Genomic DNA, 15741 nt, shown 5'->3' with positions numbered 1-15741 from the left:
TTGTTATTAATTAAAATAAAATCCCTTGTTAAGTTGGAAGTATTTATTTTAACGTTTTTAATATAAATAAACAACAGGATTTTTTTAAAAATAAATAAGTAAATAAAAATAATAATATTAAGTCTTGTTTCGTTGTTCGTAGGTACTAAGTGGTTTTGGAAATATTTTTTTAAAATTTAAAGCTACTTTTATCTACAAACTTAAATTACGCAAAAAAGATTAATACTTAAAAGAAAAGATTAAAAAAAATGTATTAAACAAAACCATTGGAGGTATGAATGGTTTCTGTCTTCTTTTGTGTAGAGATCAAAAGAACACATTTATCAGTAAAAAAGTTCGTACGGCACTAAAATTGTTCAAGAATTTTAATTTTTTTAAACACTAATTCGTTTTTTTTTTCAGTCAACCTAACTTTGTTTTAGCCTTTTCCCATTATTTTTTCTTCTCCAACACTGAACACACATAAATAAACTATCATCAATAAAAAAAGTTATTTTGTAATTGTTACCAAATCTTATTTTTTTTATTTAATTAATTATTCTTGCCTCTCTTTAATTTCAGTTTCTTTTTCAGAATCATCATCAGGAAAATCATAAATCGGTTTAAATCCGCCGATTAAAGGTGGATTAAAGTTTTCGATATCAAATTTGCTGGTTGTAATCATAGGTTGGGTTGTAGTTTCAATTTCCTCCTGTTTATTTCTATCACGAACAACAGACCATCCATTACTAGCCATACTATCGACGTTAACACTCGCTTGGAATGGTGCCTGGAAATCTAATTTTGGAATATTAGGAGTATCATCTTCTATTATATCCGGGTTCGTTACATATTTATCATGGTAAATTTGACTTTTTAAATTAACATCGTGTTCATTTTTTGGATTCGTATGCATCACCGCGCTTACTGTAATTTCGCTGTTTCTTATTTCCGGAATAACGGGACTTGCGTAATTAGGAGCGGAATATTTTTCTGTTCTATGCGGTTCAGTTGGTGTGTAAGCCACAGCAATCGGTTTTTCCGTATAAGTTTTTAATTTAACCGAAATTTGTTGATTTTTTGAGTTAACCACTCTCTCTTCAGCATCATCAATCGTATCCCAATCGTTCGTTTCAAATTTAGGTAAATTATCGATGTTGTTTCCGATATCTGGGGCACTTAATAAAGACGGATCGGGTCTTTCTAAAGGATACGGAAAATCAGTTTTACTCGGAAAACCCGGTTTTGGATGCGGTTTTAAAATCGGCGATTCATGCCTTTCAATCACGCTAAATTCCGATTGATCAAAATCTTGAATTTGAGATGGTGGTAAAGGTAATTCGGCTCTTTTTCCAATCACAACACTTTCTTTTTTATTCATATCTAAATCATCTAATTTTACTGGTGCGGCATTTACGGGATAAACTACATAAAGCGGTTTTTCTTTATCCAAATCTAAATCTAAGGATGTATCTAAAGGTGCGGTTACAGGTTCATCTTTTGATTTTTCTAATTTTTCTTGTTTTGCTTGAATCATTTGAAGTGTTTCAACTTCTACATCAGGATCACCATTTCTTCTTTGTGCTAAAACGACTTTTGGGGGTGTTTGATAAAACATGTATTGCTCAGGAGTTGTTTTCTTATTCATTATACGATCTTCAGCTATCGGTAATGGATTTCTTGATTTTATTTCTTGCTGTTGCTGTAATTGTTGGTGTTGCAAATGTTGTTGCTGAAATTGTTGCTGCTGCTGTTGAAGTTGTTGCTGATGTTGTTGAAGTTGCTGGTGTTGTTGCAGTTGCTGTTGTTGTTGAAGTTGCTGTTGGAGTTGTTGGTGAAGTTGATGTTGTTGTAATTGTTGTGGTGATGGTGAAGATTGTTCAAGTTGAGGGATTTTTCTTAGGTTATGGAGATGTTTAGGTGGTGGCGGTGGTTGGAGTTTTTCAAAAAATCCAACTGGACGATTAGATGGTCTATCTAATAGTGGTTGTCTTGGATATCCTAAAAGAAATTAGTTTTTTAATTAAATGGGTGTTTATTGGTTATCATGCAGTTATGGGAAGTATTACTTTGGCAAATCTGGACGTAATATCGAGTAAATAAGATCCTGCAGCGGGTAGTCGCAGAGTATTGCTACAGAGAGGGAGGGACTAAGGTGCTAGCCAAAGCCAGACATTACTACCAAGGGATGACAAGAGAGGCCATAAAGATTCATCGGCATAGGAACAACATGAATAGAGCATTATGGGGTTGCCTCAATTATTAATAGAGTTGGGTTATACTATTTCAAGGTTGTTAGAATTTCTACAGTTGGGGTTCTTCATAATATGAAAAGGAAGATATTTGTAATGGAAGTTTCATTATTATAGAAATTAAAAATTTTACCTTTTCCTGGATGATGATCAAAATAATGTTGTGGTTTTACATTAGGTCTAAATTGTGGAAGAATATTAGGAAGATTATCAATTCTTTTATAAACGTCATTCGGTCTTGGTGGTCGAGCATATTCAGGCCTTCCAGAATGAAAATGTCCAGGTCTTGGATCCCAAGGTGGTCTTTCCCGATTCAAATGAATTCTAGTAACTGGTTCACTCGGCGGAGTTAAATCACTCGGAAGTTGATGCAACATTGGCTTAGAATTCAATTTTAGAACTTCTCTATTAATTTGATGAATATTATTATAATGCTTTCTTATGTTATTATTATTATTTGGTAAGGCAGTCGTTGAAGTCGAATCGGTTTTAAAATTTTGCAAATCTTGATTTCTGAAATCTTGATCTTGATTTTGGGTATTTTGACTTTCGGTGGTTTTAAAATTAATTTGAACATTTTCGTTTTCTTCCGGTTTTAAAGTCGATGGTGTTTTTTCTTCGTTTCTTTCATCTGGAAATACAATTTTCGGCCCGTTTCCTTTGGGAAACTCAATTTGTGCGTTATGAATTTCCAATGAATCATCAACGACTTGACCCGGTTTCTTTTGAATCATATCCAATGGAACACCAATGGCTAAAGAAGTTTCAGAATTTTTTATTGGATGCATAATCGAACTTGCACCTATATTGTATCCTTGTTGCGGTTTCATATTAATACTAGCTTGAACTTGGTAACTTGCCGTATCTCCATAATCGGAATAAACCGGTCTAAATGGTTTATTATCAAAGGGACTTTCTTTAAAACCAGCGTATTCATTTCCTACACTTTGTTGATTTCCGATTACGAAAGAAACCGTGTTTTGATCGGCGGGTATTCTTATATTTGAACTACTCGGTGCGGGAGGAATTCTTGGGGATTCAAATGGTTTTGGGACTTTTTCGCTATTTAATTGATCCCTTAAGTTTTGTGTGGCCACAATAATCGGTTGATTATTGTAATAATCACCTAAAGGCATTGATGTTACTTTTTGTGTAAAAGGAGGATGTAAAGTAGTGGGCTTTATGTATGTTTTCTTTTGGGTCGGGTTTAAATTTGAGTTTGATTCAGGAATTTTTGACACCACCTTCGCTTTTTGTGTGGTTGTTGTCGTTGTAATTGGTGTAGTCGTTAAAGGCGTGTTTGTCGTGGTTGATGTTGTTGTCGTTATTTTTTGAGTTGTCATTAAAGGAGTTGTAGTTTCTTTTGATGTTATTATTTTTGGTGTTGTTGATTTTTCCGTTATTAATTTTGTCGTTTCTTTGCTAGTAGTTTCAATGTTTGTTTTAATTTGAGTTAGTATTGGTTGATTTTCAACTGCAATATTATCGGCGACACCGTCTTCGTATTCATATTCGTAATGGGCCATATTTGAGCCGGTTAAAACGTTTGGGTTGTAAGGACCAGCGTGTCCGTTAATATTATAATCAATATCTTCATCAATTTTCTTAGATGTCGTTTCAATATCATCGAATGATCCGAAAAATTGTTCAAATATACTTAAAGGTCTTTTAGTCGTCGTTAAAAAGATATCATCGACTGCTTTCTTTTCCGTTGAGTAATCCTCTTGAAAACTCGGATGATTCATCGGGCTATTCATTAAATTCTTTTGTGACGTCGTTAAATAAACATCTTCTGTTGTCGTTGGAGAAGATGTAGTGTAGGATGCTATTTTTGAAGTTGTAGGGGTCGTGGTTGTAGTCATCGTTGGTTTTTCTGTGGTGGTTGTTGTTCTTTCTTCAATACCATAATAAGAATATTTTGTAGAAAGATAAGTTGGAGTTTTTGTTGGTTTATAAGTTGTTACGGTGTAATCTTTGTGATTGTGAAATCGATTAACGTTTCCTTGAACTTTCGTATTCGCATATGAACTTGAAATTAATGGATAAACATATTTTTCTGGATTATATTTAATGGGTAAAAAATCATGAAAATTCGGAGTTAATTGATTTACATCGTTGTATTTATGACTTGCAATGTTTCCATCTTTTCTATCAATATTTGATTTATCAAAAATATCTGTATTTGGATTTTCATCGTAATATTCGTATTCATCTTGGTTGTCTTCATCTTGCGGTTTTATTGGAAAATCTAATTCGCCTGTTTCTGGGTTCTTTTCTAAATAAAACGGTTTTCCTTTATTAAATAAATTATCTGGAAGATTATAACCCGGAACAACTAACGGTGAGGGATCTGGAATCGTTTCTGCGTTATATGGAGGCGTTTCCGTTGTTTTATAATTTTTGTGCTAAAAGAAATCAATTAAATAAATTAATAAATAAAAAATTTAATTCAATTTACATTATCTGCGAGTGCCGTTTGATCAATTTCTTCGAGCAACAAATTAGTAAAATTGTTACTTTTACTTCCATTATCCAAATGGCCACCCATTAATGTTGCGGATTCCACCCTTTGAACCATAACGGCTAACGTGGGAATCGAAATTACTATTTTCACTATCATTAAGACTATTGCTTTAAGTTCCATATTTGAAGCCTGTAACACACAAAAAAAGAAGGTGAAAGTTAATGGACTTGTGAGAAATTTATGAACAATGTTGATGAAAGTCTCTCATGACTCAAGGAAAAATACCTTGCACAAATATTTTACTACTAATTTATTTATAATTTGTGAGAGCGAAAATTTAGATATTACATCATATTCTTCATTTTTTTTAAAGTTAGAATGTAGCCAATATAAAAAAGTTAAATTATTTTAACAATTTACTGCCAAAACTATAAAATAATTGTCATTCTAGCTAGTTATACTGCTTGTTATTGTATTAATTTGTATTTTTATATTGTAACGCTTCAGATAATTTCCGCGCAAACAAGATTTGGTATCTTACCCACATATTTTGATACTTCAAAGTAATTAAAGGCGATTTAGACAAACATCAAACGATAGAAGTTAATATATTGTCTTATACATGTTACCCTTGGAGGTTTCGAATATTAAAGAAATCTGAATTTAACTGTTGCCAATAAATGTATTTAGGTGCCATTTAGCTGTTTCAATGATCGATTAAGTAAGTTTCAATCAAAGGTAATCCGGAAGGTTACCCAATAAGTAATCATTATAAGGAAAGTTGTAAAATGGCCCAAAATAAGGTTAGCGATTTCTTTTCTATATGCAGTAAGTCCTTGGGACGAGTTATGGGTGTTGAGGTGAAAAATATATTTTCGCTTATATCTCAAAAATGAAAAAGTTGTAAAGATATACTTTACAACCTTAATCGACATTAAAGATCGTTATGAATTCAAGGATTTCTGAATTGTTGAGTTGAAGATTGAAGATGGTAGGACTTAAAACCATAGTTGTTAAAAACTATAGGAATCATCATCTTGGCTATATAGCTCGTTGTGAACGTTGGCCTGCCTAAATAGTTTGTTCCAAAGTTGTCTATCCCACGACTATCGTCTCCAACCTTCAGCCTTCTCATATCCTACTCTATATCGTCTACAAACAAAAAACCATGAGAAGAGTTGTTACTTAATCCCATCGTTATGAAGTGCTATTCTAGATTGACTGCTAGGTTTATAATTGAATTATTCCAGAACTTGGAGTAACATCTAACAGAAATTTTCCTATTATTCTTACACTTTTCCTATTTCCTACACTTTTGGCTAGCTTATCTTTATTAAGTAACTAGAACATAGGCCCAAAGAAAGAAGTCCAGCCGAATGGTGAGAAGGGTCCTTCTTTTTCAATATACTGATTGCGAAATAATTCGTGTAAATAAGTTCGTACAGAGGAGAGATAGTGTTGAAGTACCATCTTGTTCAAGAAATTACTCCTGTTAGAAGTGAGGCTTTTATAGAAAATCCTAATGTTTGTCCTTCTTCAAAAAAGAAAAGGCTCAGGAAAGAATCCTGTACAAATCGTATTCGCACTGGATATTGGATTGATAGGTGCATTGTGGATTCGTAGGATTTTTTCAGCATCTACAATTATTCGAATTTACTCATTCACTTAATGAAAATGTTGCTGGGTCAAAAGTTTTTAAGTGTATTTAATGAAGTCTTATTCGTGGTTGCACAATAATTGCAACTGCTCACAAAATTCCGCTCTTCTTGATGATTTTGATAATCATCTTATGAATGAGATTTACTTTTAAGCAGTTGATTTACCAATTGACTGATTTGGCCCCATATCCTATACAGTCAAAAAATTATTTTCTTTTGCCGGCATAAGCAAGTCAATAAATGAACCTTTTTCGACACATTTTGTTCGAAATTTTGTCAAGAGATTTCGCAGTTGGTAATGTTATTAGTTATTACTAAGTTCTAAATTTTGAGTAACAAGGTAAGGAGCCTAATGAAGGGGTATGGCTGCTAATGAGATCAATATGAATATATTCAAATGTGTGGGGACTAAGACTTTTTGAAACGATAGTTTTGTGTAGTTATGGATTTTTGATTTCTGACAATAAAGGCAAGACTTTGTCCATAGATGAATTTCTTGTTCATGTATGGCTAACAATATTTTGGTTTGAGTTCGTGTTGGGTTGCACGTATTCCTATATAAGAACTGTATTGTAGTTAATTAAATGTAGTTCGACGAAATGTTTCGGGATGTAGGTTTTTCGAATGGAAAATTTTTGAAATTTTGTGATAGAATTAAAACGCTATCAAAATACACTCAGTAAAGGCCTTTGGACAATCCTTCCATTCCAGGGGGATAATGGTACTTAAGAATACCGTCAGACATTAAAATAAATTTTAGTGATGTTGCAGTATATTAATATATATTTATTGCTAATATAAAAATAATACATTTTTTATTACGTTAGAACATAAGTAACACTTGCTTTAGGTAAATCACATTATGATGTTCAGAAAAACAGTTCTTTCTTTCATTACTACATAAATAAACACATTACATTTTGAGAGGGCTGAATAACTTTGGCAGAACAATTTTCACACCTTCCTCATTCTTTTTCAAAAGTAACCCAGTGCGAACCACGGTTCCCAAGTCTTACGTCAGTAACAGAATAGTCGTACTTTCGTCTTTTGGGTAACTGAGCTGGTGAACTTGCGCTACGACATTTTCGTGTTCGCAGTAAATTTGTATATTTATTTATCAGAGCTGTAGCTACAGAACGACGAAAATCTAATAGCGTCATCCTTTCCTCTTCACATTTAGAATATATGACAAATATACGAAGCATATACCTATCTGTAAAACCAAAGGAAAGCCTGTGCCCGCACTTTTTGGAACGGCAGTCGATTGCATATACTTGTCGAAGTTGATCGGCATGATCTACGACAGCGCACATCAATTTTCGTTCCATTCTTTTGCTTCCTATTTGCGGTGGTCTTTTCTGCTCCATGAAAATTAGAGCAAAATTTCACGCACTTACTGTCCTTCCATTTGTAATAATTTATATCTAAATTTGAAATCTGGTAATCATAATCTCCTTTTTCATTCATTTATCTACCAAATTTTTAGGTGCATCCCTTTTTTGTGGGACCTTATTGTCCCACAAGCTAAGGATTTCTCAATTATCAGTTTTTCCAAAAGACTTGTAAAAAAAGTTATCGAAAGAAGGACAATCCATTCACCTAGTTCAGTTTCCGAAGATTTTTCCTGATACATATCAAATTTCTTTATGTACCCTTTCTTATCTGCTAAGCACCAGAGCTTTTTTATGGGCTTCATGGGATTGAATTTCATACTTGACCTCCCTTTGAATTTATTTACAGCCAACTGCCTAGTGCCATGATAATAGCTGGAGAACTGACGGTTAAGTGATTAAAAATACGATATGATAAATTTCCTGAAACCTGTTACGGGTCATTGTTTTAAAATAAGTGTTTAAAACTACCGCTACTTTAAAGTACCGTCGGAACACAAAGGGTTAAGAAACTTTACACTAAACATTTAGAAAATTAAGGTACTTCTTTGGAAAGAACGACTATGATCAAAATGAGAAAATTTGAATGTTATACTAGGCAGAGTTTTAACGGTGCTTAATATTGCGCGAATCGAAACAATATAAACAGGGTCTAAGTAATTATAACAAATACTACAAGAGATTTTGGAGACACTAAGCGGTGTTAGAGTCTACAACATTTTCTATATAAACCAGATATTTCCTCTAGGCGACTTGATGGAGTTTATATGGAGTTGGACAAAGCTGCTTTGAAGCTTCTAATACAGGCTTGCTCGTTAGGAAACCTTATGATGGAGGATAACGTCGTTAAGATACGCATTTTTCGTGCTACAAAACGTTCTTCACAAGTAGATTAAAAGTTTAATTGGATGGTTAACAAGTTTAAACTTTTCAAATCGCTCGTGTAGCGTTTTGTATTACTGAATGATTTTGACTGAATGGAATAAACGTACATTAAGACTGAACGTACTGTCTTACTTCATTTTTGCTGAAAAAGCTTCTAAGGTACAAGAGCGGTATATTCGTTCAAGGATTCTGGTCGACAGTTCACTGGGTCTCTAAGTATCTATACAGGGTAATTGAAATTCGACCCCCACCATTGGGATCTCAGAAACCATAAGAGATACAGAAATAGTTAAATGGGGGCAAAGTTGCATATCTTAGACCTCATCAGTTTTCAACTAAGTTTTTGGATCTAGTCGTTTTAGTTTTTAAAATATATATGTTGGATTTTTGTATCTCTTATGGTTTCTGAGATCCCAATGATGGAGATCGAATTTGAATTACCCTGTATAGGAAAGACAGTGGAACTTGTTCTGTACAATGTGGTAGATACCATATCTAGATTCCTTAGTGAGCAGGGGTGTTTTAACAATAAAGGAAAGTTTAATAACGCCATAACATATTGAAAGAATAGCCTTTGATAGAGAGGTTGAATCAACTGTAATGCCTCAACTCCAATTCATGTTTTGGACATATGCTTCAAGTCATGAAGTGGATCGAAACTTCTCTAAGGAAACATCAGTATTCTTTGTGAATGGTATTCAAAGGAAAATCTCAACTACAAGGTTTAATCTAAACGTCGTGATTGCCATGGACAAATGCCATTTACCAATACATTGCTGTATCTGTGGTAGAAATTAGGATTTAATACCTGAAAATGTTACTGGCTTGATATTACTATAGTTAGACCATATAGCCTTGCAGACTTGTATAGGTATTGTATATCAATAAATTATCATCAATTCCTGAATTAGCAATTTCTGGTACAATAGCTACTATGCCAACTGTAATGATAGATGTCTTGCTTGACCTATCTCCTCTATATTTGCATATACAGAACAAGAGTCAAGTAATGTTGCAAAAATATTAAATATAATTTGAAAAAATAAATCCAAAAATTCTTGTCCTTTCCAATAATAATAGAGTATCTGAACCTGTTCTCTTCCTTAAAATCTTACAACTAGGTCGAACGTGGTCGTTTGTACGATGAGCAACGGAAGGTCACAAAATTACCTTGACCGAGAGACACAGCGCGCCGAGCCGTCAAGTTATGCCTTAAATGCCCCGTTAGGTTCGCGCCTACGCCTCGACTTATTCGGATAACACTTCTTTGAGTTTGCTAAAAACGCTCGCGGTTAAACGTGATGGTATTCTTTGAGAATTCGTTACACGGTACGGTAAAACGTTTAATGTTAAACTGAACCAGTTAATTCTAATTTTTTCTTTGAGTAATTTCTTTTTGGTTGTTGCTATTAGAAAGGTTTTAAGTTCAATTCTGGTGGAGTAGGTTTTTGTATGTTATTCAAATAGGTTAAATCCTCTTTAGAATTATTTTTTGAAAGTATAAAAGACATTAATTTGATGTGAAAATTACTTAGAAATCTAAAAACAACAAAGTACATAAATCGTAATTGTTTTTTAGGAGTAATAAGTAAGTATGAATTTTATTTATATGATGAGGGAAACTTGCAAAGGAAGCAAGAAAGGAATACAAACCTACTTAGCAAACCATTTTACGTTCCCCGAGTTGAATGCTCAATCAATCTCTGACACAAGAAAACACTTAATTGGTAACATAAAGTGAAATTCATAGAGAGGAATGCAACAACGGATGCAGTCAATGACGGGATGCAAGAGAAATCCCGATTTTTCATCAATTCTTTTGATTTATTGAGAGTTTGATGTTATTAATTTATTCCGAATAAAGGTCATTAATTAAAAGAAATAATATTTTCGTTTTTTTTTGTGTTGCTCACCTTCACATAGATGTTTTAATATTTAAAATAATTTTTTTTTGAATTTTTATTGATTCAAAATGTTGAGTTTTAAGAATAGCCGTTCTTGCTCACCGAACCGCGAATACAATACCGCTATATGAATAGAACTGTTATAGAATGTACAGCTTAATCCAAAATGATTGTATCTCATTAATAACTTTGATATGTTAATTTTAAGATTTATTGATTTTAAGAATTTAGTTTGTAGTTTTGATTTACTTTATATTTTAACGGATTAGTTGACTGTGCCAAAACAACAGTTGACGCATAAATAAAATCTATGTCAGTGGTGTAAGGCCAACGTTCTTTAGGTCTGAGCCATACAAAATTTGGTTTCGTTTTGAGGTGAAACCGGTCTGAGATCATTAACCCTGAGACGATTCGTTACAATGAAGGTCGTCATCAAAATAATGTTTAAAAATTTTAATGATTTTAATTTAAATTTCAAGAATTTGAAAATTAATTTTAATTCGACAAAGTTGTTGCAATCACTAATAATTTTCGTAATTGCTAAATTTTCCCCGATAGGCGGAGGTGAATGTCCAGGACCTTTACTTTTAAAATCCTTGATCCATATAGTTCAAAATAAACTAAAACCAAACTTTAAATTATTATCTGATTATGCGAGAACCGGTAATCAACCAATAATTTTGAGGTGACGCAAAACTTCTAAATGAGGAGAATTAACAAAGTCAAATTTTATTTATATTTTGTCCTCTTTGCATATACTTTTTTAAAAAGATTTGACTAAATTATCATAATTTTATTAAATGGGTTAATGAATAATGTTTGAATGATTTTATAACTTTTTTGAATGATATATTCTGAATACCTTACCTTTTTCTTCAAATACCAAAAAGATTTAAACGATATTTAAATTTGCCAAAACACTATCTTCTTATTGCCGATTCTTGTTCAAACATCGTAACATAAGCTGGTTAACAATCGCGTATTTAACGGGAGAATCTAAAGAGTTGTTCCTCCGTTCCAGTGAACTTGAACTTAGCTTGCAGACTCGCGTCGACGATCTCTGTTCGCGCGTGGTAACACTTTTGGTTAGCGGACACGGAATGTTCTTCGACGGTCCGTTCCTTTCCACGTCCGCGGTCGTTTCCTCGCGCCTCTCTTTCGGCGTTCCGAAAGGTTTCACTCCTCATCCAAGATGATTACCTCGAATTTGCGCATTGGTAGTGAACTTATGTGGAAGGAATGAAAGAATTCGCTTTCTATACAACGAATATACGTTTTTTATGTAAAAATTTTTGAACTTGTAAAAGAAGTTCCCGTTGGTAATAAGTTTCTGTCTGTGGATTGAACGGTACTAATGTCTATGGGCTCATACACCAACGTCAACTGGTCTAACTGTACCTATATCGACCAATCCATCGTGGTTTGATGTCTTGAACACCGGTACCAGGACCTCTTCTTTTGCTGTTGTAAGAATCGTGTTGGTTGAGATTTTAATTGACCTAATCTATGATCGCGTCTATATTTTTTCCACGTTCTACGCTGATTCCCGTCTTAAATCGAAGCTTTCAAGACGGGAGTGATTTACTTATTACACCTAAACGAGTCAGTATGTTAAGTGCGCAACTGTACTTGCGATCTGGTTACCCATATAACCGATGGCGACTACCGTACCATAACGCGAACATAATGAGGTAATTTCGAGCTTACTTGTCGTTTTTGGTTATGATAACGGTATGTTGGACTTTTTTTCTAATAATTATCATTAAAAAGAGCATGTTTCTATTTTGAAGTAACGTTAGAATCTTTTCTAAGTTTTTTAGAATCAATTAAATTGAGATTACTTAATCTCACAACCCAAAATGTTTCCGAATATGCCCAATTAACTTCTTAATATCTTTAAGCTTTAATCTTTGTTTCTGGTTTTTTGTGTATCTTCTGAGAATTGGTAATATAACATAAAGTTTTGCAGTAATGCGATCAAATTCTGTGCCATTTTTCATTTCTGATTGTTTGGCAAAGTCTAGTTATGGTTCGCCAAAAATACGGAAAGATTTGAGTTAGGATTGGCAGCTTGTGGACAAATAATAGGGAAGTAAGTCTCTGGCATGTTATAATCTGTATAGTCTGGCATTTAGTTTATAATACAGAATTGGACGTTCACTCGGCTAAGAGATTACAGAGTTGAAAGATCTCCGGGTTCTAATATGAGTGATAAACAACAACGTTTCGATTTTGTGAGGTTATACTTGCCAGACTGGAAGAAAATCAAATCAACAATTTATGGAAGAGGCACATTTCCGCCTCTTCAATTTTGTTAACAAATAGATCTTCAGATATGAAACACCTCTTCATGCTAAAAAAGTGACAAAATGGTGTGCGATTTCAAAAAATGGAATCATTGGTTCATATTTTTTTGAGAACGTAATGATCCAGAGCTTCCTCACATCGCAACTCGATCGCTTTTTAGTTAATGAAAACAAACTTATTCAGCAGAACCTCACTGAATGTTGTGAATGCTTTGTTTTCAGGGCGTGTCGTTTCATGGAACAGGGATATCGATAGACCCCTTCGGTCTTACGGCATAATTTCTTTCTTTTTATGGAGATACTTAAAAACGCAAGTGTTCCAAATTTTCAGAAGTCAATATTGTGTGAATGATTATGCAAAACTCTCCAACAATGCAAAAATGTCAACGGAGGACGTCAAATATCCGATGTTAAGTGTTCGGCTACTCTCTTCTTCTTCATCTTAGTTTAGGATTACGTTATTTCTTTTCAGTGGCTTTCCTGCTGTCCTTTTCCCCACAGGTCGACTGCGTTTGCATACTTCAGCTATTCAGTCTTCCGTTATTCTGTCCACATGTCGACTGCATTGGCGCTTCCTTTTCCTAACCCACTTGCCAATATTCTGTATGCCGCATCTCTCTCTCTCTCCGGTTTTTTAATTTGGTTAAGGCTTCATATATCTCCTCCCTGGTTATATGGTTATTGTGGGGTACCGTTATATATTTTTAGTCTTGCAAAATGTTTCTCTCGATATGCTGTTAATCTGAAAGTATTCATTCACATCTCTTTTCTGATTTTGAATCCTTTTTCAAACATTCCTCTGCTCCCTGTGCCAATCAGTTTGCATGTTCTTCGTGAAAATTTTCCAGTGTCTTTCTATAATTTCTCCTATATTTTATATATGCGTTCCTTTTCTTCTTAGCCAGTTCTTTAACTTCCGTGTACACCAGGGTATTATTGTTATTCCATTGGTGTTTACTTTACTCTTTCCTAGTGCTTCATATGCACCATATCCTCTAAACTGAAACATTCAATAGATAAATGTGGGTTATGATTGGATGTGGTAACATTCTTGCCTACAGATTTTGATTGAATGTAAATACGTCCATGATATTCTGCAAAAGCATACACGATGCTTTGATCTGTGCTGAATTCCAAGTTGTCTCTTCTCAAAAGGCCAGCAATCCCGTGGCTTTCATGAACATGTAATAGCAAAAACTCCTTAAAGACTTCTTCTAATGAGCTCGCATATGAGATTTAAGCATTAGCAATAATTTATTTCGATAAGAGCTCTTTACCTTATTAGCAAACCACGCTGGCCACTTATGATCCGAGCAACCTTTCGGTTTGAACTTTGTTTATAAATTTTGGACACCCACCACATTCATTATTGGCACGGCATTAATCAAATCGGAGAGATAGTTACGATTTTTCTTAAACATTACATAATCGCATCTCCTCCAATACATCTTCAAACAACCAAGTTTTTGGCATAAGCATATCATCATTACAAGATGAACATAAAGAATGTAGCAGGATATGTGTCTGGTGAATAGCTCAATGAATTATATAACTGGGTGGAAACGTATTCTGAAGTAAAACGCATCACCAGGAGTACTCTATTTCAATTGTAGTTTGAACTGATTATGGTATTTAACAAGCATGAAAATTTTGTCACAACCTTGTGCGGATATTTATTCGTTTTGTTGACGCTTGGTCACTTTAAAGGTAATATTAAATGTGGAATGAATAATGCATTTAGCAATATTTATTACTGTAACAACTTCTATGTCAGTTGCCAACACTATTAAATTATTTTTACGGTTATTGCGATCCGCAAATTCCTTGTAAGTTTCCTCAAGAAGGCAATTCAAGGATACCTCTGACTAGTCTTTAACCAGAACTAAACGCATAATATGTAATTATTCCATATTACCATTGCAAGAATTAAAAATAAATTTAATTGACTTAGATTTTTGATGCTCTGTATAAAATTCCTCTCAGAAAAATTTGTTACTTTTTCCGCCACCTTGAAAATAACAAGTAACATTTTTTCCGTTTTCAAGTATCAATTAGCCCGAAATTTATATTTTGGTGAAGTATAATAGAAGTATAGTTGCGAATATTTCCAAAACTTAAACAAAACAATGCTAATATTGGGTCAATATATTCCAAACCTATATTTACCAGGGTCTCTCATTGTATTATTTTGCCGCATAATGCTAAAACAGTCAAAATAGTTAATAAATCTCAAGGCCGAAAATTTGCACGGAAACAATGCATTCTCTTTATATTCTGCGCACTTACAAGAACATAAATTAAATGAATTACGCTTCTTTGTTTTTTTTTTCAATTTTGGTTTTCCCCGGATATTCTAACTCGATTTCTCTTCAGTTACAGTTTAACGCACTTCTTGTCGTCTAATTTGCGTCCTACTCGCACATCCGTTGTCTTCTAGAACTTTTTCATTCGTTTTACCGTTCTTCGTCGTCGCCGATCTGGACTGTTCGGTATATAACACCGAATATTACACGAAACCGGGTCACCGGACGTCTTTTGGAAAAAATAATACCTACTGCCAGTCCTTCCCGGGCATTCTAGGTCATTGCGGCAGTGACTCATCAATTCCAGCCTCTTTCGTTTATTCAACCAACTTGTGACGATTACAAACCTTTTGTTAAGATCGCGTTCAATTACCGTCTTGCATGCCTCATTTCTTGTTTACAATCGCCGGTGGTAATTTTATTCGTTCCACTTTACATCCACCTGTTTGTAAATGTCCTTATAAAAACAATTATTGTAACAGTAATAATAATAAATAATTTTTTATTTCATTTATTTATGTATTATTATAACAGACAACAACTTTTGCATGTTCGCATTACTTTGCTAAAATTGCTCCAAATCAGGGCTAATTAACCTT

General features: G+C 33.7%; 1 protein-coding gene across 1 annotated transcript; it reads right to left on the bottom strand.

Moving 5' to 3' along the window:
- Positions 1-25: 25 nt before the first annotated feature.
- On the bottom strand, positions 26-15344 carry LOC111421118 (uncharacterized). Its single transcript, XM_023054257.2, has 7 exons — positions 15126-15344; positions 15006-15040; positions 13895-14952; positions 11401-13839; positions 4690-4884; positions 2365-4636; positions 26-1980 (listed from the first exon to the last, which is right to left on the bottom strand). Exons 5-7 carry the CDS (start codon positions 4873-4875, stop codon positions 536-538), a joined length of 3903 nt encoding a protein of 1300 aa, XP_022910025.2. The 5' UTR covers positions 4876-4884; positions 11401-13839; positions 13895-14952; positions 15006-15040; positions 15126-15344; the 3' UTR covers positions 26-535.
- Between the last annotated feature and the right edge of the window lie 397 nt (positions 15345-15741).

The sequence above is a fragment of the Onthophagus taurus genome, chromosome 1 (genome assembly GCF_036711975.1).
Source record: "Onthophagus taurus isolate NC chromosome 1, IU_Otau_3.0, whole genome shotgun sequence".
NCBI lineage: Eukaryota > Metazoa > Arthropoda > Insecta > Coleoptera > Scarabaeidae > Onthophagus > Onthophagus taurus.
Note: the sequence above shows the minus strand (reverse complement) of the source record. Positions and strands in the feature narration are given on the sequence as shown.

Excerpts from the sequence above, each read along its gene's own strand:
- LOC111421118 (XM_023054257.2), bottom strand. The coding sequence starts at position 4,875 with ATGGAACTTAAAGCAATAGTCTTAATGATAGTGAAAATAGTAATTTCG. Across the intron at positions 4,637-4,689 it reads AAACGGCACTCGCAGATAAT|CACAAAAATTATAAAACAAC; the intron begins GTAAATTGAATT and ends GATTTCTTTTAG. Across the intron at positions 1,981-2,364 it reads TGATCATCATCCAGGAAAAG|GATATCCAAGACAACCACTA; the intron begins GTAAAATTTTTA and ends AATTTCTTTTAG.